Below are 20,251 nucleotides of genomic sequence, written 5' to 3'. Positions count from 1 at the left end.
CTTGACCAGAATCGAACCCAGGACCTTTCAGTCCGCAGGCCGGAGCTGATAATGATGATGCTACAACCAACGTCACAATAATAATTTATTAAGCGTCATGTATAACAGGCTTGCAACTACATCACCTCATTTAAATTTTTTTCAATTACAGTTGACATTCAATATTAGTTTCAGGGGTACAGCATAGTGATTAGACATTTATATAATTTATGAGGTGATCACCCCCTAATTCCAGCACCAACCTGGTACCATACATAGTTATTACATTATTGACTATATTCCCTATGTTGTATTTTACATCCCCAAGAGCATATTGTAACTACCAATTTGTACTTATTAATCCTTTCACCTTTTCCACCCAGCCTCCCAACCCCCCTCCCATAGGCAACCATTAGTTTGTTCTCTGTATCTATGAGTCTGTTTCTGTTTTATTTAGTTCTTTAGATTCCACATGTAAGTGAAATCATATGGTATTTATCTTTCTCTGTCTGACTTATTTCACTTAGCATAATATTCTGTAGGTCCATCCATGTTTTTATAAATGGTAAGATTTCATTCTTTTTTATGGCCAAGTAATATTTCATTGTATATATGGACCACATTTTAATCCAGTTGTTTATTTATGGGCACTTGGGCTGCTTCCAATCTTGGCTATTGTAAATAATGCTGCCATGAACATAGGGGTGCATACATATTAGTGTTTTGGATTTCTTCAAATATATACTCAGAAGTGGAATTGCTAGGTCATAAGGTAGTTCTATTTTTAATTTTTTGAGGAAACGCCATACTGTTTCCATAGTGGCTGTACCAATTTGCAATCCCACTAACAATGCACGAGGATTCCTTTCTTCCACATTTTCACCAACTTTTGTTGTTTGTTGATTTATTGACAATAGCCATTCTGACAGGTGTGAGGTAATATCTTACTATGGCTTTAATTTTCATTTACCTGATGATTAGTGACATTGTATCATTAATGAATATAATCTCCCCTTCAGTAGGTTGACTTTTCATTTTGTTGATAGTTTCCTTTGCTGTGCAAAACTTTAATTTGATGTAGTCCTACTTGTTTATGTTTTCTTTTGTTTTTCTTGCAAGGGGAGATATAGCAGAAAAAATATTTCTAAGAGCAATGTCAGAGATTTTACTACCTATGTTTTCTAGGATTTTTATGGTTTCAGGTCTTACATTTAAGTTTTCAGTCCATTTTGAATTTATTCTTGTGTATGGTGGAAGAAGGTGGTCTAGTTTCTTTTCTTCTTCCCCCCCCCTTTTTTTTTTTTGCACATATCTGTTCAATTTTCCCAACACCATTTATTGAATAGACTGTCTTAACCCCATTGTATATTCTTGGCTCCTTTGATATATATTAATTTAACATATAGGAGTGGATTTATTTCTGGCTCTTGATTCTGTTCCATTGATCTTTTTTTTATCCCAGTACAAAGCTGTTTTGATTACTATAACTTTGTAGTATAGTTTGATATCAGGTAGCATGATACCTCCAACTTTGTTCTTTTTTTCCTCATGATTGCTGTGGCTATTTGGGGTCTTTTGTGGTTCCACATAAATTTTAGGATTATTTGATCTAGTTCTGTGAAAAATGTCATTGGTATTTTGTTAGGGATTGCATTGAATCTAGTGGTTGCTTTGGGTAGCATTTTAATGATGCATCATTTTAATGATGAACATTTTAATGATGCAAATTCTTCCTATCCATGAACACAAGATATGCTTCCACTTATTTATTTTGTCTTCAATTAATTTCTTCAATATCTTATAATTTTCTGAGCACAGGTCTTTTATCTCCTTGGTTAAATTTATTCCTAGATATTTTATTTTATTTTTTGATGCAATTGTAAATGAGGTTTTCTTAATTTCTCTTTCTGATAGTTCTTTATTGGTGTATAAAAATGCTACCAATTTCTGGATATTAATTTTGTATCCTGCCACTTTATTGAATTTATTTATTAGTTCTAGTAGTTTTCTTTATATACAGTATCATGTCATCTGCAAATAATGACAACTTTACTTCTTTACAATTTGGGTGCCTTTTATTTATTTTTCTTGTCTGATTGCTGTGGCTAGGACTTCCTCATTTAAATTTTAATCCAAGTAATCTTCTGAAAATGGTGCTAGGGTACCACTCAGTCTCTCCATCTCACACAAGAGCACATTGAGACTAGAAGAGGAGACTTTTTTTGGCAATGACCACACGGCCAGTGAATGACAAACATGGGGTTCAAACCTAGTTGGCCTGACTCAAAGACTGTGCTCTGAAGTCGGGACACAGCTCCCCCGGTGCTTGCTGCCAACGTAGGGTCCCGCTTAAGGTCAAGGACTTCAGAGGGAAGGTCAGGGGGCAAAGGGCAAGGGGAGGCGTCTCACAGGGACCAGGAATTATTTAGAATTCCTTACTATGTGAGGAAAACAAAGGACAAAGCTGGAATAAGTAAGGGCTCTGCCCTGAAGGAACTGGTCATGGATGACTCAAGGCTGAACCAATTCGGTGCCAAGTCAGACTTCACAGAGCGGGTGAGGCTGAGGGAGAGGACCCATCTGGGCGCCACCCACCAGCCCAGTCCAGCTGGAAAGGTCAGGAAGGAGCCCATTGTTCAGATCTGTGATGCCAGTCTCACCAGGGGTCACAACTGGGGAGGGTCCACTGGTCAGAGGCGGGGCAGGGAAGTTCACTCAGACTGTAAATGACCTCTTCTTGTCTTTCTAGGTTGAGTCAAGAATAAACAGGTCCCTGCGGGCAGGACCTCAAAGAAGGAGCCGCCCAGAGATGCCTGTGGGCGGAAACACGGGAGGCTGAAGGTTTGAGTGGCATTATGCCCAGGCGGCAGGAACACCAAGACCAGGGCCACCACTGTCAGAGCCCCCCCAGAGTGCCCTGTGTTGTATCCCATGTGATTACTGGGGTGATCAAATCCCCATGGGGATTAGCTCTAAAACTTTCTAGATAGAAGAAAAAAATGGGGAGAGCATTTTTTTTCAGGGCCAGTAGGGAGCTGACTATTCTATGTTTCATATCCTGACTACCTGGAGTGTGACAAAGCTAAAGCCATGTCACCACTTAGCTGTGTGACCCTAGCTAGACAAGTGCCTTACCCTCTCTGAGCCTGTTTCCTTGCCTGTATACCAGGTTAGACCTCTACTAGAAGGCTTACACAAAATCGTGTTTGTCCGGTGCCTGGCTCATAGACAGATAGATGTTCCACCGCAGTGCTCAGAGGTTTAGCAGGGTCTTCGAGGGGAGGATGGAGTGGCCTTGAGAGGTGGCCAGTTCCACAAGATGCCTAAAATGATATTGACCATCATCTGGGCAGGACAGAGATTTGGAGTTCCATAAAACAAACAAAAATAATGCGTTTTAAGGAAAAATTTTACCTCGTTCCTCCTGTCAAATGCTAATATCATTTTTAAAAAGTGTGTAGCTCAATATATTAGTATATACCCGTGTGTACCCATTACTCAAGATAACATAAAACACTTACTGTACCCCGTAAGGCTCTTTGTGCTCCTTCCTAATCAATAACTACCGCCTTCCCTGGGCAACCATTATTCTGACTTCTAGTAACACGGGTTAATTTTAATGCATCTAAATGGATCAAAATTGATTTATAGAAAGTAAAGCTATGGCTATATCTTGTTGATCAGCATTTAAGGACTGAGACTACTTCTTTCTTTTCAAGAGTGTGACATTTCTATTTCTTTTTGTCTTAACTCTTAATTTTTATTTGAATCCTCATTAACTGGGTAACTTTCCAAAATTATACCCAATAATAAATAAAAGACTTAGGGATTTGAATTTGAATTTTAGATGGACAATGAGCAATTTGCTACTGGAAGTATGTCCTAAATATTGCATAGGTCTGATGCTAGGAAGAGAAGTAGACATCTGGCTTTTCTAGAATCCACCCTCATGGGCCCCATACCCTCCAGAACCCGAAAGGAATCCAGCAGCCATGGGGTTACCTGGACAGTTTGATGACCACTTTCCAAGAAGGGGGATGTTCCAGAAAGCCATCCAGCAGGACTGCCCACTGCACCCCGAGGGCCAGCATGAAGAGGTTGAAGGCCACGCTGCTCCAGCCGTATCTCCACAAAGACGAGGTGAGGAAGCCCATGCCCAGGGCCGCCATGACCATAACATCCTGTAAGATGGCTAAGGGAGGAGATACCGAGGAGGAGGAAGAGAAGCAGACAAGAGAGAGCAGTGATTTTCAACCTTTTCCATCACAGGGCACATTACTAAAATTCTGCAGCACATCAAAAAATATATTCTATTTTTTGCCGATCTGACAAAAACGGTATAATTTTGATTCATTCACACCAGAGGCCTATTGTTGTGTTGGCTGTTGTCATTTTTAAAAATATGTATTTTTATGGATTTTAGAGAGGAAGGGAGGGAGAGAGAGAGATAGAAACATCCATGATGAGAGAGAATCACTGATTAACTGCCTCCTGCATGCCCCCCATTAGGGATTGAGCCTGCAACCTGGGCATATGCCCTGACCCGTACTCGAACAGTGACCTTCTGGTTCATAGGTTGATGCTCAACCAGTGAGCCACACCAGCCTGGCATGTTGTCATTTTTTTTAAATTTGGCAATCTAAGGGGAAAGAGGTCAGTGCCCCTGACTCAATAGTCAGGTATTGCAAGCTTTAAAAATTCTTGTGGCGCCCGGCCGATGTGTCTCAGTGGTTGAGCATCGACCTATGAACCAGGAGGTCACGGTTTGATTCCCAGTCAGGGCTGCTCTGGTTGACACCTTGATCCCTAGCAGGAGGCAGCCGATCCATGATTCTCTCATCATTGATGTTCCTATCTCTCTCTCTCCTTTTCTCTTCCTCTCTGAAATCAATAAAAATATATTTTAAAAAATTATTGTGGCACACTGGTTCAAAATCGCTGAGGTAGAGGGTTGCATGAAATCAGAGTTTTACAGAATGGCAGCTGGAAGTGACATTAAAGGTCAAGTTACTTCACCTCTTTGAGCCTCAATGTTCTCATCTGAATAATGGGGATAGTACATGCATGCCATGCAGGGTTGAGGGAAGGATTAGATGAGCTAAGCTGGTTAAGCACAAAGTCAGAGCTTGCTTGGCCCATTTGTGAGTGCTCAGGAAATGTAGCAACTATTGCTATCATTAAGCATAATGATATGAGCAAGTGTAAAGCCTCAGGACCAGTGCTTGGCACATACTGGTAGCTGACACTCAGGAAAGGTAATTACTGCTGCTATTGAGGACCCGGTTCAACCTCCTGATCACAGCACAAGAAAATAAGGCCCAGGAGCCAGTGGCTTGGCTCAGATCACGCAGAAAAGAGGGAAGAGAAGCTCGCCAGCGGGGGCCCAACATTGTTTGAAGCATTTTACACAGACTATCTGGTTTAGTTCTCACAACGACCCTCAAGGTGGGTGCTATTCTTATGATAATTTTACAGATAGGAAAACTGAGGCACAGAGGAGTTAAGACACTGGCCACAGCCCGGCCTGTGTGGCTCAGTGGTTGAGTGTCAACCTTTGATCCAGGAGATCACGGTTCGATTCCCGGTCAGGGCACAGGCCCGGGTTGTGGGCTTGATCCCCAGTGTGGGGCAAGCAGGGGGCAGCCGATCAATGACTCTCTTTCATCATTGATGTTCCTATCTCTTTTTAAAAATATATATATTTTATTGATTATTTTACAGAGAGGAAGGGAGAGGGATAGAGAGTTAGAAATATCGATGAGAGAAACATTGATCAGCCGCCTCCTACACACCCCCAACTGGGGATGTGCCTGCAACCAAGGTACATGCCCTTGACCGGAATCGAACCTGGGACCCTTGAGTCCGCAGGCTGACACTCTATCCACTGAGCCAAACCTGTCAGGGCGATGTTCCTATCTCTTGCTCCCTCTCCCTTCCTCTCTGAAATCAATAATATATTTTTTTTAAAAGAAACTTGCCTCAGCTGGTAGAGCCAGAATGTATACCTAGAGGACCAGCTTTGAAGCCTGTGCCTTTAACTAAAACACTATCTTCCCTTTAGTTTTGTCATCTGTTAAATGGGAAAAATACTCATACCGCCTTTGTCAGGCAGCCAGAATCCAGTGGTATGGTGCACAGAATCACTCTGAACAGGAAAGACTATTTTATCAACAAACACCCACTGCTTTTACACGTGTATAAATGCCTGGAGAGAGACTTTGAAGGAACCTACCCCCCCCCCCCCCCGCCGCCATTGGAGGTTATCTCTGGTTTGGGAGAGTTTTACTTTTAACAATTTTTCAGTGTTTAAATTTTCTACAATTTAGTTGTAGATCATAAACAACTTTAAAAAAAGCAAAAGAAAAAAAGCATGGCTTTGAGTTTAGACAGTTCTATTTGACTCCAGCTCTATCATTCCCTATTAGGTAAACCATATTAAACTGCCAATATTTGGCCATTTTTGATGTATAAAAATAGCAGTTTACACGTTTCAACTTCACAGTCATGTGGCCTTGTAGGTTGCTTACTTCCCTCAGCAGCTGAATATTGGCACAGTGCCTGGCACACGGAGAGCACTCATAACCAGAACTCTCCAAAGTCTCAAAAAGCCCCTTCAGTTTACATTTAAACTCACTTTCATTGCAGAAAACACGCCTAGGGTCTTGCACATGGGGCTTGGGTGGGTGTTGATGTTCCCAGATCCATCTGACAACACTGGGGTGTAGGAGACCCCTGAGGACCACCATGGAATCCGGGGACGTGGGGGGCGGGTGAGAAGTGGGCATTCCGGAGGATTCAACTTCCTGCGCCTTCTTCTCCGACGTGAGGGAGGGGTGCAGGCAATGCCTCCTTCTCCTGTTCGCATCCTCTTAGAAATGGGGGTGGGATGGAGGTGGGAGGGGGCATTTTGTAGAGGGGTTCATCCTGGGATTGTTCAGATTCCTTCAGAAGCCAAGCAGAAAACCATGTGTGTGAAGGGTGCAATGCCTACTTGGGAGTGGTGAGGCCGGTAGCCAACTGGGCACTGCACACCCCACTTTAGATATTCAAATTCAATCTTTTATTAAACACTGCTGTTAAAAAACCATACCTGCCATTTGCAGCAACACTATATGCATAGGGTTCAGACTTATTGAAGATTTCATGAATAGGGAGACCCTTCAATTTTCCTCCCATTCTATATAATAAGAGACTAATATGCAAATTGTCCCCTTGGGAGTTTGACAGTTCAGCTGCTCGCTATGACATGCGGTGACCACCAGGGGGCAGCGCAGAATGAAGGAAGGCCCCGGCCAGCTCTGATCACCATCCTGGCCTAGGGACCCTCCTCATGCACGAATTTCGTGCACCGGGCCTCTAGTTTTATAGAAAGAGACTAGGGAAAGCCTGTGACTTCCCCAAGGCACACAGCATGCCAGCAGGTACGGTGCCCTTCCACCAGGCTAGGCCATCTCTTGTTCTTGTTTGCCCTCACCTCCCTAAGGGACCTTAGTAAGCCCCTTGCCCTCTTTGGGCCTCAGTTTCCCTATCTGTAATACCTGGGAGTTGGACTTGATATTCTCTAAAGACCTCGCTGCTCTGGCATATTCCGAGGAGGGGATCAGTATGGAGGAGCACAGGGTGGGGGGGGAGGAGGGAACCAGGATTAGGGCAGAGGTGGGGCCCTAAATGTGAGAAAGATCTTGGGTGGGGGCTTCATCAGGCATAGCAGCCACCGCTGCTGAGTACAGGAGCTCCGGGCCTTGCTCTCCAAGGCCCCACACTGTCCCTGAGGGGAGGTGTGCTTCAGCCAGGGGGATGGGATTAGGGTGGCAGTTTCTGGGAGCTGTTGACAGAGCCCATTCACCCCACACTGGTCAGTAAATAACATGATTTCAGGCCCCCTCTTTTCTCACCCCCTGCTCCCTCCCCCTTCCTCTCCCAGGGCACTAGGCCCACACCTGCTCCTCCCACATCTCACTGCCTGGACCCCCCTTCAAGGCTGGGTCCCAGCTCCAGGTGTCCTCATTGGCGTCAGCCTCCACCTCTCAGAGCCTGTGCTGCACCTGCATCAGCCGCTGGTCTGATAAGCTAAAGACTCTAAGGTGTTCCTGGCTGATAAGGAATTTATGTGCTCCAGGGGCCCCAGTGACTGGGCGCCCGAGGGGAATTTCACCATCTAAGGCAGGCCTCCCGCAGATGTTTACAAAAGTCCCAGGAGCCTGAGATGAGGCAATAATTACTATCATGGTAACAGCAGGCACATACACGGTGCCCTCCACATACCAGCTTCTGTTCTAAGCGCCTCACAGCCTTAACTGGCAACAACCTCACACAGTAGGTATTATACACTATCCCCATTTTACAGATGGGGAAAGGGAGGCAGAGATGCCAAGGTCACACAGCTAGCCAACAGTGGTGGGAGATCTGAATCCCGACTATCCGGGCATAACCACTACACCATCCTGCCTCACCATATAGTGTATACAGTGTAATGGTGAAGAGTGTGGGCCTTTGAGTGAGGTTGTTCAAGTTCACAGCTTGGCTCTGCCTCTGTGTCCCAGCCTTCTAATCCGTAAAATGGGTATGAAAACAATGGTGCCTGATCAGAGGATTGCTGTGAACATTGAACTTGCTGGTTAGCATTGGAAATCACTCCACTTAGCACTGGGTGCATGGTAAGTACTAGTACTTATTATTCCAGGCCTGCCACTTGTTAGCTGTGTGACTTTGGGTAAGACTGTACCCCCCAACCCCTCCTCGGGCCTGGATGCCCCAGTGACCCTGGCTCTGTGTTCCCACCCACCCTTGCCCCTCCTTCTGGCCTGTTGATACGGCAGCACCATCAGCTCTGATGTCAGGACCTCCTTCTGCCCTCAGACGGTGGGCTTGACCTCCACACTGTGTTCTCCGCTGCTGATTGTTGCAGCCCCGACTGGGGCCATCCATGGAGCCGCGTGCTGCCTTCCCCTCCCCACAGACTCTATCCCACCCTCATCCCTGCAGCAGAGAAAAAGAGATTTCCCAACCAGAGGAGCAGCCAAAGCTAAGATGTGGAAGGTACCAGGACTTGGGGGTGTTCCCGTGTCACTGGCAAAACCCTCTTGTCTTTCAGTAGCTCTTCCTCCTGCTTCTGAGGAGTACAGGGGGAGGGACCTGGGTGGTAGTCACAGTGCAGGGCCCAGGCTGCACCCCCACCCCCACCCCCAATTTGGCAGTCTTAGAGCAGGCTCCGTGTGACAGATTGTCACAGTAATGCCTCCAATGAATCATGCCTTTTAATGTGGATCCCTCCCAACCTGGGTTGGGCCTTGTGATTTGCTTTGGCAAATGAGACATTAGTAAACATGATACAAGCAGAGTCTTGAAAAGTTCCTGCATATTGGGGCTTGCCCTCTGTTACTGCAGTAACTCTTCTGCTGCCATGTGACGAATTCCAGGCTCGTGTGCTGGCACCACATGGGCCAGCTGCCAACCCCCACCTAGCTAGCTACCTGACATGTGAATGAGGCCATCTGAGGCGATCTGCCCCAGGTAATCCTCCAGGCTGGAGTTACATGAGTGACCTCAGGTGAAACCAGCAGAAGAACCTCATTGCTGAGCCCAGCCCCAGGTGCTAAATAAACCATAGGATCATGATCATGAGCAAATTAAAGGGTTGCTATTTTAAGGCACTAAGTTTGGGAGTGGTTTGTTCTGCAGCAATAGATAACTGATAGACTCTGCCTTTCTTAGTCATCTCATAGGCACCGCAACCCCAAGCCTAAAATGAACATATCCTTATCCATTCACCCCACAATCTGCCCTTCCCCTGGCTTGTCATCTCAGGAGCTAGCACCTCCATCTGCCAAACCACACACCTGAAGCCATCTTTGACAACTCCGTTTTCACCGAGGGCAGCTGATTTTACCTCCTGAATATCCCGCAAATCTGACTCTGCTTCTCCTGTGCTCCCCTTGCCCATTGGCCTCATCACAGATTACCCAGACCAGTTGTCATCAGAGCAGGGAACACACCTCAGGAGATGCTCCATAGAGGCTCAGACAATCCATAGAGGCCGGAGGAAGATATTAACACTTCCAGTTTTACTTATTTTTATTTATTTATATATTTATTTATTACTTAGTTAATCTTCACCTGAGGATATTTTTTCCGTTTTTTTTTTGTTTTTTTTTTAAGAAAAAGTGGAAAGGGGAAGGGAGGGTGGGAGAGAGAGAGAAAACATTCATATGAGAGAGAAACATTGGTTGCCCCCACCAGGACTGAGATTGAACCTGCAACACACACAGCGATTCCTGCTGAGCTCTCCGCCTCCCATTTTCACATGATTAACTCCTGCTGAGCCTCCCCGACCTGGCTGGGTAGTCATCTTCCCGCTTGGTTGTCGGCCCTCCTCTGTGCGTCTATATAAAGTGGGTGTCTGAGGACACTTTCTATCCACGTTAGCAGCACAGCATAGGGGTGAAGACCCTGGAGCCAATCAATGAAGCTGGAACACCGGCCCCAATGCCTACTGGTTATATGAGAAGTGACTCAACCCACTATAAAATGGGGTCATGAAGAATAATGGCTAAGTGCATGCAAACTAAAACCAAGCTGCCCAAATTTAAATGTGCTGTGCTATTGCTAGCTGAGTGACCTTGGGCAAATGACTTAACGTCCAGAGGAAAAACAGAGATCATGAGAGGGCCTATCTCCTGGGGTTACTGTGAGGGTTCAGTGAAAGCATTTAGAATAGTGCCTGGTATATAGTAAGAGCTCAATAAATATCAGCTCTAATTAGCATGTGTCTGGATCCCACACTGGTTGTAATAGAGGGTTGAATGAATGAATGAATGAATGCATTGAATTACACTGTATTGGACTGAGAAGAATTAAAGTAAATGGAAATGAATTAGAACTGTGCCCAGGCCTCGTTTGCCTGCAAGGGCCCCTCTGTGCCAGCCCATTAAGTGGTGTAGGGGCTTCCCTCTCTAAGTCATCTCTTTGTCCTACTTTCCACTGCTGAGGGCCTAGAGTACCTTCCCTTTGCTTCCAGTGAACTAGTCATTTGACATCACTGAGGAACAAGCAAGGACTCACCAGACTCAAGGGTCAGCTTTGTCTCAGGAACCTCACAAGGAGATCTGTCCATTATCATGAGATGCTTGAAAACTCATCTCAATTTTTGTGAAAAACAAAAGCCACACCACGGTGGACATCTGTCTTGTGGACACCTGAGTTGCTGTCATCATCCTCTGTAAATATTTTTAGCTGTATATAAAATAACAACCATCCTACACTCCCTTTCAGCCGTACCTTATGGCTTTGGATTTGCTCACAGATTGCAGACTTTTCAGCCTCAAAGTGAGAAGAGGGCTGGGGATGGAGAAGGAGCAATAGACTAAAGCTTCCAAAAGGTGGTTGATACAGAAAAGAGCATGAGAGACCTCGAAAAGATACCAAAACCCCCAAACCCAACAATGTGAAATTCTGCTGCTAAGGAGAGAGAAGTTGGGGGAAGCGGAGAATGATGAAGACTATTTGTCAAAGGGGATTCTGGGAACACAGAAGCGGAGGCTCCTCACTCTGTTCTGAGAAATCAAGGCAGGCTTCCTAGAAGAGGTGATGCCTACATTGTGAGCTGCGTCTTTGTGCAACCTGTGGAACAAGATCAGAGAACCCCTTTCCTTGGAGACTTGGTGGAGAGGACCATTTAGGCTCCTGGAGGACCACAGACCTCCTTTGCCCCCGTCTCTATTTGCCTCTGTGACCACCTCCCCTCTGGGCACTCACCTCCATGAGTCACCACAATCTTCTTCGGATCCTGTGAGGAGCTGTCATAGTTGGCGAAAAAGAAGAAGATGACAATGAGAGCCGCCTCCAGTATTAAGGTCCACAGGGGCAGGCAGCCCCGCATAGACCGTGGGTACTTAGAGCCCATCCTGGGTGCGTCTCTGTGCGTGGTTCTGCCGGCACCGGCATTACCCCTCTGTCCCCACACCCATCTGAGGGAGTGATGGGGAGCCACCCGCCAAAAGCCTTATCTCAGGCTGCAAGGCTGGCTCTGCCGGCCTGTCTATGGAGTTAACACAGGAGCAGAGAAACTATGGCAGGGAGGGGGAGGAAATGCATGTATTCCAACATTCATTCATTCAATCATTCATTTATTTATTCACTCAACAAGTAGTTGCTGCATTCCTACTAAGGGCAGACGATGTGCTCAGTTTAAAAGGGGGCATTCATTCACTCGGCCCCCAGCCATAAGAATCCTCCTTTATTCATTTCTTTACTTTATCCTCACCATAGTCCTGCAAGAAAGACAAAGAATGGATCAACAATCCCATTTTACAAATGAGGAAACTAAGGCTCAGAGGAGGCTTTAGATGGGCAAAATTATACTTTAAAACTTCATCTAGGGCAGCGGTTCTCAACCTGTGGGTCGCGACCCCTTTGGGGGTCAAACGACCCTTTCACAGGGGTCGCCTAAGACCATCGGAAAACACATATATAATTACATATTGTTTTTGTGATTAATCACTATGCTTTAATTATGTTCAATCTGTAACAATGAAAATACATCCTGCATATCAGATATTTACATTACGATTCATAACAGTAGCAAAATTACAGTTATAAAGTAGCAACAAAAATAATTTTATGGTCGGGGGTTACCACAACATGAGGAACTGTGTTAAAGGGTTGCGGCATTAGGAAGGTTGAGAACCACTGATCTAGGGCATCTAGTGAGCTCTTAATAAGAATGTATTAAATGAGAATGAATGAATAAATGAATGAAAGCAAGGAATAATACTAAGCCCTAGGGAGGAGATAGATATGCCCCATGGAGAACTAACTCCTTAGAGTTATACAGATGAAGTTATTTATATTTGAATCTGTATTTAAATCTACTTATTTCTAAACTAGAGGCCTGGTGCATAGATTTGTGCACCGGTGGGGTCCCTTGGCCCTGCCTGTGACCTCTGGAAATCTGGGACCCCTTGGGGGATGTTGGAGGTCCAGTGCACAGATTTGGCCCAATCCCCACAGGCCAGGCCGAGGGGCCTCTAGTATGCATACAAGATCTTTGGTTAATCTCTTCCAGCCCTTTCCCCTCTCCCCTTTCCTCTGAGATTCATCAGTCTGTTCCATGTTTCCATGCCTGTGCATTGAGCGTCTGCCCCCTGGTGGTCAGTGTGTGTCATAGCTACCGGTTGAACGGTCAAACAGTCACTTAGGCTTTTATATATATAGATCTTTTAAGGGTAGGTGGGAGAAAAGAAAGGAGGCTTTGGTCCAGTAAAAACCTGGTGGGAGACCTGGTCACTTCCTCACAGAGCAGCCTAGGAATCTGCTAGGGGCATGAGCACTTTGAGGAAAGACAGCAGCTTCAGCATCCCCATCCCACAGTGGTGGACAGTCCCTGAAATGGGATTTAGGCCAACTGATTTCTAATTCCGACCCTGCAGCTAATTTCTCCTGTGACCCACATGCATGTGCCTAGCAGAAGGTCTAACATATAATAAACATCAAAAAAGGAGAGAGAGAGGAGAAGGAAAAGGAAAGAACGAAATAAGGAAAGAAGGAATGAAGGTAGGTTACTTTTATTTTAGATGCTTTCGGGAGCTAACATTTACTAAGCGTTTACCATTGCTAGGCACTGATCTAGGTGCTTAACATGTGTGGACTCAGTTGATGACACTGTGTGATGGGAACTATTAATCTTAGAGTACAAATGAGGAACCTGAGGTGCAGACAGGTTAATGAGTTGCCCAGGTTTACAGGGCTAGTAAGTAGGAGAGCTGGGATTTAAACCCAGGCAGTCTGACTTGTGCATATGAGTGTTTAGCCACTTAACTAGCCCAGATAACTTTGAAGTCTTCTTCTAAAGTCTAGGAATATAGGATTCCTAGCCCTCAGATACCTCAACAGTAAATATGGGAGCAGGTGCCCTGACTCCTAGAGATCAGAGATCAGAAGTCTCCATTCCCCTCATGATCACCTGGTTCTGATTTCTGGCCTTTTTCTGGCCATCAGCACTTCCTATGACCTGGGTATCCTAAGGAAGGACTCCGCTGTGTGGAGGAATAAATGAATGTGAACCCTGTTGGTCTGGGTCCTGTGCCAGTAGCTTGTAAAGCAGGCAGTCAGACCCACTTGCCCAGGGGCACCAGACATCAGCCAGATGAACACAAGATTTTCAGCCCCTGTGACTGCAACCCCGGGACGGTTGTATTTCCCAGCTGACAAGCTCCGTGTGAATGGCAGCTGATTCCACGGGACCCCAAACACCTGTGCATCCTGATCCAGCCCCAGTGAAAGCCTGGCTGCTGGACAAGAGGGCCAAGCTCCTCACTGAACAGAGAAGCTTTCTTTTTTTAAAAAAATATATTTTATTGATTTTTTATAGAGAGGAAGGGAGAGGGATAGAGAGTTAGAAACATCGATGAGAGAGAAACATCGATCAGCTGCATCCTGCACACTCCCTACTGGGGATGTGCCTGCAACCAAGGTACATGCCCTTGACCGGAATCGAACCTGGGACCCTTGAGTCCGCAGGCTGACGCTCTATCCGCTGAGCCAAACCAGTTAGGGCGAGAAGCTTTCTTTAATAAAGGAAGGCTCCGCCCGCGCCCCCCCACCCCCCCGAGTTGGCCTCTTCCAACAGGTTTGTTCAAAGGGGAGTTTTCTCTCTTCTCCTCTGACTCTTGCAAAAGTCCCCTGGTTTCTGACAACAGTTCCAGGTTGTCTGCAGATCTTCAAGGCAGGTCACCTGGAACCAAAAAGCACAGGGGATCGAGGGCAGCTATTAGGGCAGCTATGTCATCAAACAAATAGGGTTAAATGTTATTGTTGAATCTAGGTGGAAGGTGAATGACTTCACTGAACCAGTCTTTCAACTTTTTTGTGTATGTTTGACATTTTTTCATAATAAAATGGTGGGAAAAGAGCACCGTGTGCACCCGCTGCTCGCTCTGCCTGAAATACTCCTCCCAACAGCTATCAGATCCAAGCCCCAGGGCCTTTTGACTGTTTAATCTTCAGCACCTGCTGCTCGGTCCATAGTCGATATTCAATAAATAGTTGAATGAATAAGAGCTGCCACTTCTGGAAAGCTCTGGGCCAGGACTTTTGCATCCATTGTTTCATTTAATCTTCCCCGCAAGCTTGTGAGGATAGGCATCATCACTTTCATTTTACAGATGAGGCAAGTGCTGCTCAGAGAGATGAAGCGAGTCCCCAAAGTTATACCGCTGACAAGTGGCAGAGCTGGGACCCAATTCATGTCCACCTGATGCCACAGCTTGTGCTGTGAACTGCTTTACAATTCTGCCTTCCCTTTACGAAACCATTCACAGTCTCAGTTTCTGTATGAGTCAAATGAGATGAGCTTCTCTGCTTTCCTCACAGGGTTATGATAAAAAAGAATATGTAAGCATTCTTGGCACCTGTGTCATAGAAAGGAAGGTGGGCAAATGGTGCTATGACTGTATCATCCCGGTTTGAATGGCTGGTGTGATGACTCAAGTCAGAGGGACTGCAGCTTTCACATGTGATCATGCATTTTCTGTAAAAACGGGACTCTACGAGAATAGCTACCATACCCTCCTCACCTTGGTCATGGGCAGTGACTAAGGAGGAACATCGTGCCTTCATTCTCTCTCAGGAAAGCTTGTCCACACCAAGGGTATGGTCCTGCTCTGGGCACACCTGGGTAAAGTGTGGCTAAGTCAATTATTCATTCATTTAACAAACTTGAGCTTGAGAGTCAGGCAACCTGGGTTCAAATCCTACCTCTGCTGTGTGACCATGGGTAAGACGACCAACATCTCTGAGTCTGTTTCTTCATCTGTAAAGTGGCTTTCACGGTGGTGGGCAGCCTTGGTGAAAGTTTGAGCTCCAAGTTTACCCTTGGTCAGCCAGTGCCACGTTATCAACATGCTGGAGTAGAGGCGAGGGATTAAAAACAGGGCCCTGTTAACAGGAATTACTTGCTGTCACCTACTGCATGTCTGGCCCTGAAAGTTCGTTATCCTGGAAGCCTTAAAAGATCCCAAACTGGAAACAGAGGCTCTGAGAGATTCTGTAATTTGCCCAAGCTAGTCAGTGGCCAAGCTGGAATTTCTATTCTTGTCTGAAAAAGCAGGTACTCTTGCCATTTTCCAAACTTCATCTCTGCAGGGTATGGATCCAATCCCCAAGAAGCTTTTCACCTAGGCAGATGGGTAAGACTCACCCAGGAAACCACAGATGAAGAGCAGCACTGATGGAGATGCTCTGTGCGAAAGCAAAGGCAGGAAGGCGGGGAGATAGGTTGGAGTGGGTTTGAGGACAGTGAGTAGATAAAGCTTGCTTGCCTGGGTAGGCCTGGAAAGGGTCCCATTGTGACCAGCTCTGGACTCCATAATAAAGAAAATGGGTTTTCTCTTTCAGGCACTGAGGATATTTTGAAGATTTGCAAGTAGGATAAGGTAACAGAGAGCAGTGGTTGAGGACAATGCATTTGGTACAAATTACTAGTTCCTCCGTGGAGTGGGTGTTGATTAAAGGAGTGATCACAGGGCAGGGAGAGAGAGGTCTACCCATCCCAGGGCAAAACAAGATGCCGTGTACTTTCTGGAATTTTTAAAAATGTGCTGGAAGACCACCGAATAGTCCTACTATTTGTGAATGGTTAAGTTGGTATAGCTACTTGATAGATTCTGCAAACATCAGAAATATCTAGGAAGGAGGCATGATAACACTTAAAAATGCTTATCCTATCTAATAATAGACAAACATGGTAATTGACTGTACCTTCGCTACGCCTCCCATTGGCTAACCAGCGAGATATGCAAATTAGCCACCAACAAAGATGGCGGTTAATTTGCATACATAGGCGCGAAGTGGCTGAGCGAAGATTGAAGGCGGCTCCGGCCGGAGCGAAGGCCTGGGTATCCAGTGCCAGAGGAAAACCAGTGCCGGAAGCCAGGGGAAGGGAAGGCCTATTGCACGAATCTTTTCGTGCAACAGGCCTCTAGTATTAAATAAAGAACAGAATACAAAATTGAGTATCTAGTATGATCACTATTCTGTTGAAAAATAATAACATAATAGTAATATCAGCCATAGAGGAAACAGGAAAGGAAAGAAAAAATAGAAAATACTAACAGGACAGTGGGTGTGTTAAGGTGATGCAATGCATGGGTGTTTCCCCCCTCCAGTGACTTTTCTACATCTTCCATTTTCTTTAATGATATACATTCATCTTTTTCTCTTAAAAAAAAGCACATCACCCTAGCCAGTTTTGCTCAGTGAATAGAGCGTTGACCTGCAGACTAAAGGTCCCAGGTTCCATTCCGGTCAAGGGCACATGCCCAGGTTTCGGGCTCGATCCCCAGTGGGGAGCGTGCAGGAGGCAGCTAATCAATGATTCTCTCTCATCATTGATGTTTCTATCTCTCTCTCTCTCTTCCTTCCTCTCTAAAATTAATAAAAAATATATTTTAAAAATAAAAAAAGCACACCAACTTTGCTGGGTTTTTTTTTCTAGTAGTGATTTTGTCATATCTACATTGCAGGGGAGTAATTGTTACTGGAAAGGGGCTGAACGGGCCTAGGGTCAGTTGGTAGTGTGTGGGTTCTTGCCTTGGTGCAGGAAAGATTTCATAACATGAGTCCAGGTGATTTTGAGGATATGTTTATTAAAGCTGGAGACAGTGAAACAAGGAAGGGCTTGTCATAGAACAAGCAACAGGAGAGACCTAGTTGGGGCTGCTTTGGTTCTCCAGAAATGTTACAGGAAAGAAATGAGCGGAGGTGCGGCTGCTTTAGCTCACTGGGAAGTCAGAGAAGACAGGATTTACTAGGTGGTTGTAAACTGCTTGGCCATGTAACTCTCTGTCTCAGGGCCTTGGGGACAGGTTTGGGGAATTAGCCCGGGAGGAGCTATCACTGCCCATTGCTCCCCTGGTTTCAAGTCTGGTGCGGTCCCTTAGAGTTTAGGAGATGCATGCCTATGGGGAAGAAGGGAGGGAAAGGAAAGGGGAAGGCAAAGCTCCCAGGAAGAGAACACACACTGGGACCTTCTTTTTGAGGGTTTTTAAAGGCTAGGAGTTTAGGGAAGGTTTTGGGGAAGGATCTCAACAGAATTATTTTTTTTTTTACTTTAAAAAATTGCATTAAGTTAATTGGGTGGCTTTGGTTAATAAGATTATGTTTCACCCTGGCTGGTTTGGCTCAGTGTATAGAGCATTGGCCTGTGGACTACAGGGTCCTGGGTTCAATTCCAGCCAAGGGCACATGCCTGGGTTGTGGGCTCGGTCCCCAATGGGGGGCGTGCAGGAGGCAGCCGATCAATGATTCTCTCTCATCATTGATGTTTCTACCTCTCTCCCTCTCCCTTTCTCTCTCTGAAATCAATAAAAATGTATTTAAAAAAGATTATGTTTCAAGTGTACAATTCTATAATACATCATCTGTATATTGCATTGTATTCACAATATTCATCAGGTTTATGCTGATGCACCAAAAGATTTATTTCCTTAACTTCATCTGTCCTTGGGTGTGGTTGGCACAAATGGCACTATTTGGATTTCTGCTGTCTACCTCCCTGAGTAGAGTGATTCACGCTATTTATCCTTTGGTTGGGGAAGAGAAGTGTAAACCATTTACTCTTTTTTTAAAAATATATATTTTTATTGATCTCAGAGAGGAAGGGAGAGGGAGAGACAGAAGCATCAAGGATGAGAATCATTGGTTGCTACCTCCTGCTCGCCCCAGGGATCGAGCCCACAACAAAGGCATGTGCCCTGACCAGGAATCGAACCAAGACCTCCATAGGTCAATGCTCATGGGTCAACACTCAACCACTGAGCCACCCCAGCAGGGCACCATTTACTCTAAAGTGTCCTTGGTTTAGGGAAGATAGGACTTACTAGATGGCTGTAAACTGCTTGGCCATTTAACCGTCTGTCTCAGCTTCCCTATTCCATTGCCAAGGAATTTTCCTGGCTTTTTACTATCCTGCCTCATAAGGAATGAATGAATAGTAGATGCAAAGCACCCAGCACCGTGCCTGGCACAAAATCGCGCACGAGGAGCCTTAGGTGAGAAGAGTTGCGCGCCCAACGTCTCCACCTTCGGGAGCCTGGCCAGGCCCACCCCCGAGCCATCTCCCGCCTCGTCAGTCCTGGTTCCTGGCCGGGGCAGACACTTCTCCTACGCCGACGCGGGCTCTGTCCAGCAGGGGCGGTGCTCCCGCTGCCCGCCGCCCGGCCCGCCGCCCAGCCCGCCCTGCGGACGTGGAACCCCGGCTGCACCGCCCCACGCTCCACACCAACAGCCTCGCGCGACGTCGCGCGCACCCACGGTCCCGCCCCCGTGACGTAACGCCAGGGGGCAGGACCGAAGTGGCCCCGCCCCCCGCGCTTCCTCCGATTGGCCGCCGCGCTGTCATCACCTCGCGGGAAGCTGGCAGGGTATGTGCGTGTGCGCGTGTCTGTGTGTGGGGTTTGCTTTGTCATTTATACCCCCATCGCGCAGTGATGCGGCCGGCCTGGCCCAGCGGCCCAGGAACCGCAGGAAAGGTCCCCGGCGCTGCCCCTGGAGGCTCCTGGCCGGGAGAGGTGCTGCGAGCCCCTTACATAATGACGCGACTGACGGAGCACATGTCAGCGCAGAACCAGCACATGCCCCAAACCCAGGCCTCATTGCTGCCTGTGATAGCCTACAATGAAAACAGCACGGTATGCTCTAGTACGGATTATACAGAGAAACGCATATACCAGGCATAATATAGGATGTTATATTTATAGGGCCTATTTATAAGCCTCTATTTAAATATTTTCTGATAGGCCCAGGCACTGGCCCAGACACCATAATGATTGGCGCATTTTTCTGTCCTTCAAAGAGGCGGGTTCTCGAGTTCGTTTAGCCTCAGTAGGCCCTGGGATTGGCCAGCAGCGACGTAGCGGCGCCTTCGATTGGCCCCAAGGGCCGTCCGTCGGAGCCGAGGAGGCGGGGCAGGTGGCTGGCTGGTGCTGGGGCGGGCGGGCCCCGGAATTGTCATTTCTTTGTTTCCGAAGGCGGAGGAGGCTCTGAACCCCCCTCCCTATCGTACCCCCTCCCCCGGGTGCTGGCTCCGTGTCTGCGTGACCGGCCCCAGGGGTAGAGTCCAGGCCCGACGAGGGGCGGGCCGGCGGCGGCGGAGGTGAGAGACGGCGGCGGCGGCGGCAGCACCCGGCCCCCCAGACGGGAGGATGAAGCGGCGGAACGCCGACTGCAGTAGGATCCGGCGCCGCCTAAAGCAGGAACTGATTCCCCGAAGGCATCT

The 20,251-nt window shown here is 46.7% G+C and overlaps 1 protein-coding gene across 4 annotated transcripts in view; it reads right to left on the bottom strand.

Annotated features, from left to right (window-relative positions):
- Window positions 1-11,881, bottom strand: part of RHCE (Rh blood group CcEe antigens) — a 32,295-nt gene extending 20,414 nt beyond the window's left edge. For 3 of the 4 annotated variants that reach the window (XM_006101977.3, XM_023743439.1, XM_023743438.1), the window contains exons 1-2: window positions 11,734-11,881; window positions 3,982-4,171 (exon numbers count right to left, since the gene is read on the bottom strand). In XM_006101977.3, coding sequence (XP_006102039.1) covers window positions 3,982-4,171; window positions 11,734-11,881 — 338 coding nt within the window. Of the gene's footprint in view, window positions 1-3,981; window positions 4,172-8,704; window positions 8,715-11,733 lie in introns of all 4 variants that reach the window. The other variant, XM_023743437.1, reaches the window with a different exon arrangement.
- Window positions 11,882-20,251: the final 8,370 nt, after the last annotated feature.

Source organism: Myotis lucifugus, unplaced genomic scaffold (genome assembly GCF_000147115.1).
Source record: "Myotis lucifugus unplaced genomic scaffold, Myoluc2.0 scaffold_389, whole genome shotgun sequence".
Taxonomy (NCBI): Eukaryota; Metazoa; Chordata; class Mammalia; order Chiroptera; family Vespertilionidae; genus Myotis; species Myotis lucifugus.
The sequence above is the reverse complement of the archived record's forward strand: the minus strand, read 5'-3'. Positions and strand labels throughout refer to the sequence as shown.